General features: G+C 64.2%; 1 protein-coding gene across 1 annotated transcript in view; it reads right to left on the bottom strand.

Annotated features, from left to right (window-relative positions):
- The window catches only part of MID1IP1 (MID1 interacting protein 1), a gene marked incomplete at its 5' end in the record, with an annotated part of 1,217 nt that extends 988 nt beyond the window's left edge, over window positions 1-229 (bottom strand). Inside the window, 1 exon segment of the mRNA XM_014587947.2 lies at window positions 1-229. Within this exon segment, the coding sequence (XP_014443433.1) occupies window positions 1-229 (229 nt within the window).
- Window positions 230-299: the final 70 nt, after the last annotated feature.

The following is a 299-nucleotide window of genomic DNA, read 5'->3' on the forward strand; positions in this document are numbered from 1 at the left end:
CGGGGGTGTGCGCTCTTCCAGGCAGCCACTACTACCGCCTACCTCCACGCCGACGTCGTTGTCTAGCTCCGGCTCCGCCAGGGGCACGTCGCGCAGCAGGCTGGGCACCATCACCGTCTGGTCCATGTTGTTCACCGCGCCGATGAAGCGATTCATGGCGTTAAAGAGCGAGTGCTTCTGGTTGTAGGTGTCGCAAATTTGCATCATGGTGGCCGCGGGAGCGCCGGAGCTCAGGGCAAAGGAATGGTCAGCTGGAGCAAAGGGGGCCGGCCTTCACGCGCTCTCGAAGGCCGGACCCC

Source organism: Tupaia chinensis, unplaced genomic scaffold (assembly GCF_000334495.1).
Source record: "Tupaia chinensis unplaced genomic scaffold, TupChi_1.0 Scaffold000248_2, whole genome shotgun sequence".
NCBI lineage: Eukaryota > Metazoa > Chordata > Mammalia > Scandentia > Tupaiidae > Tupaia > Tupaia belangeri.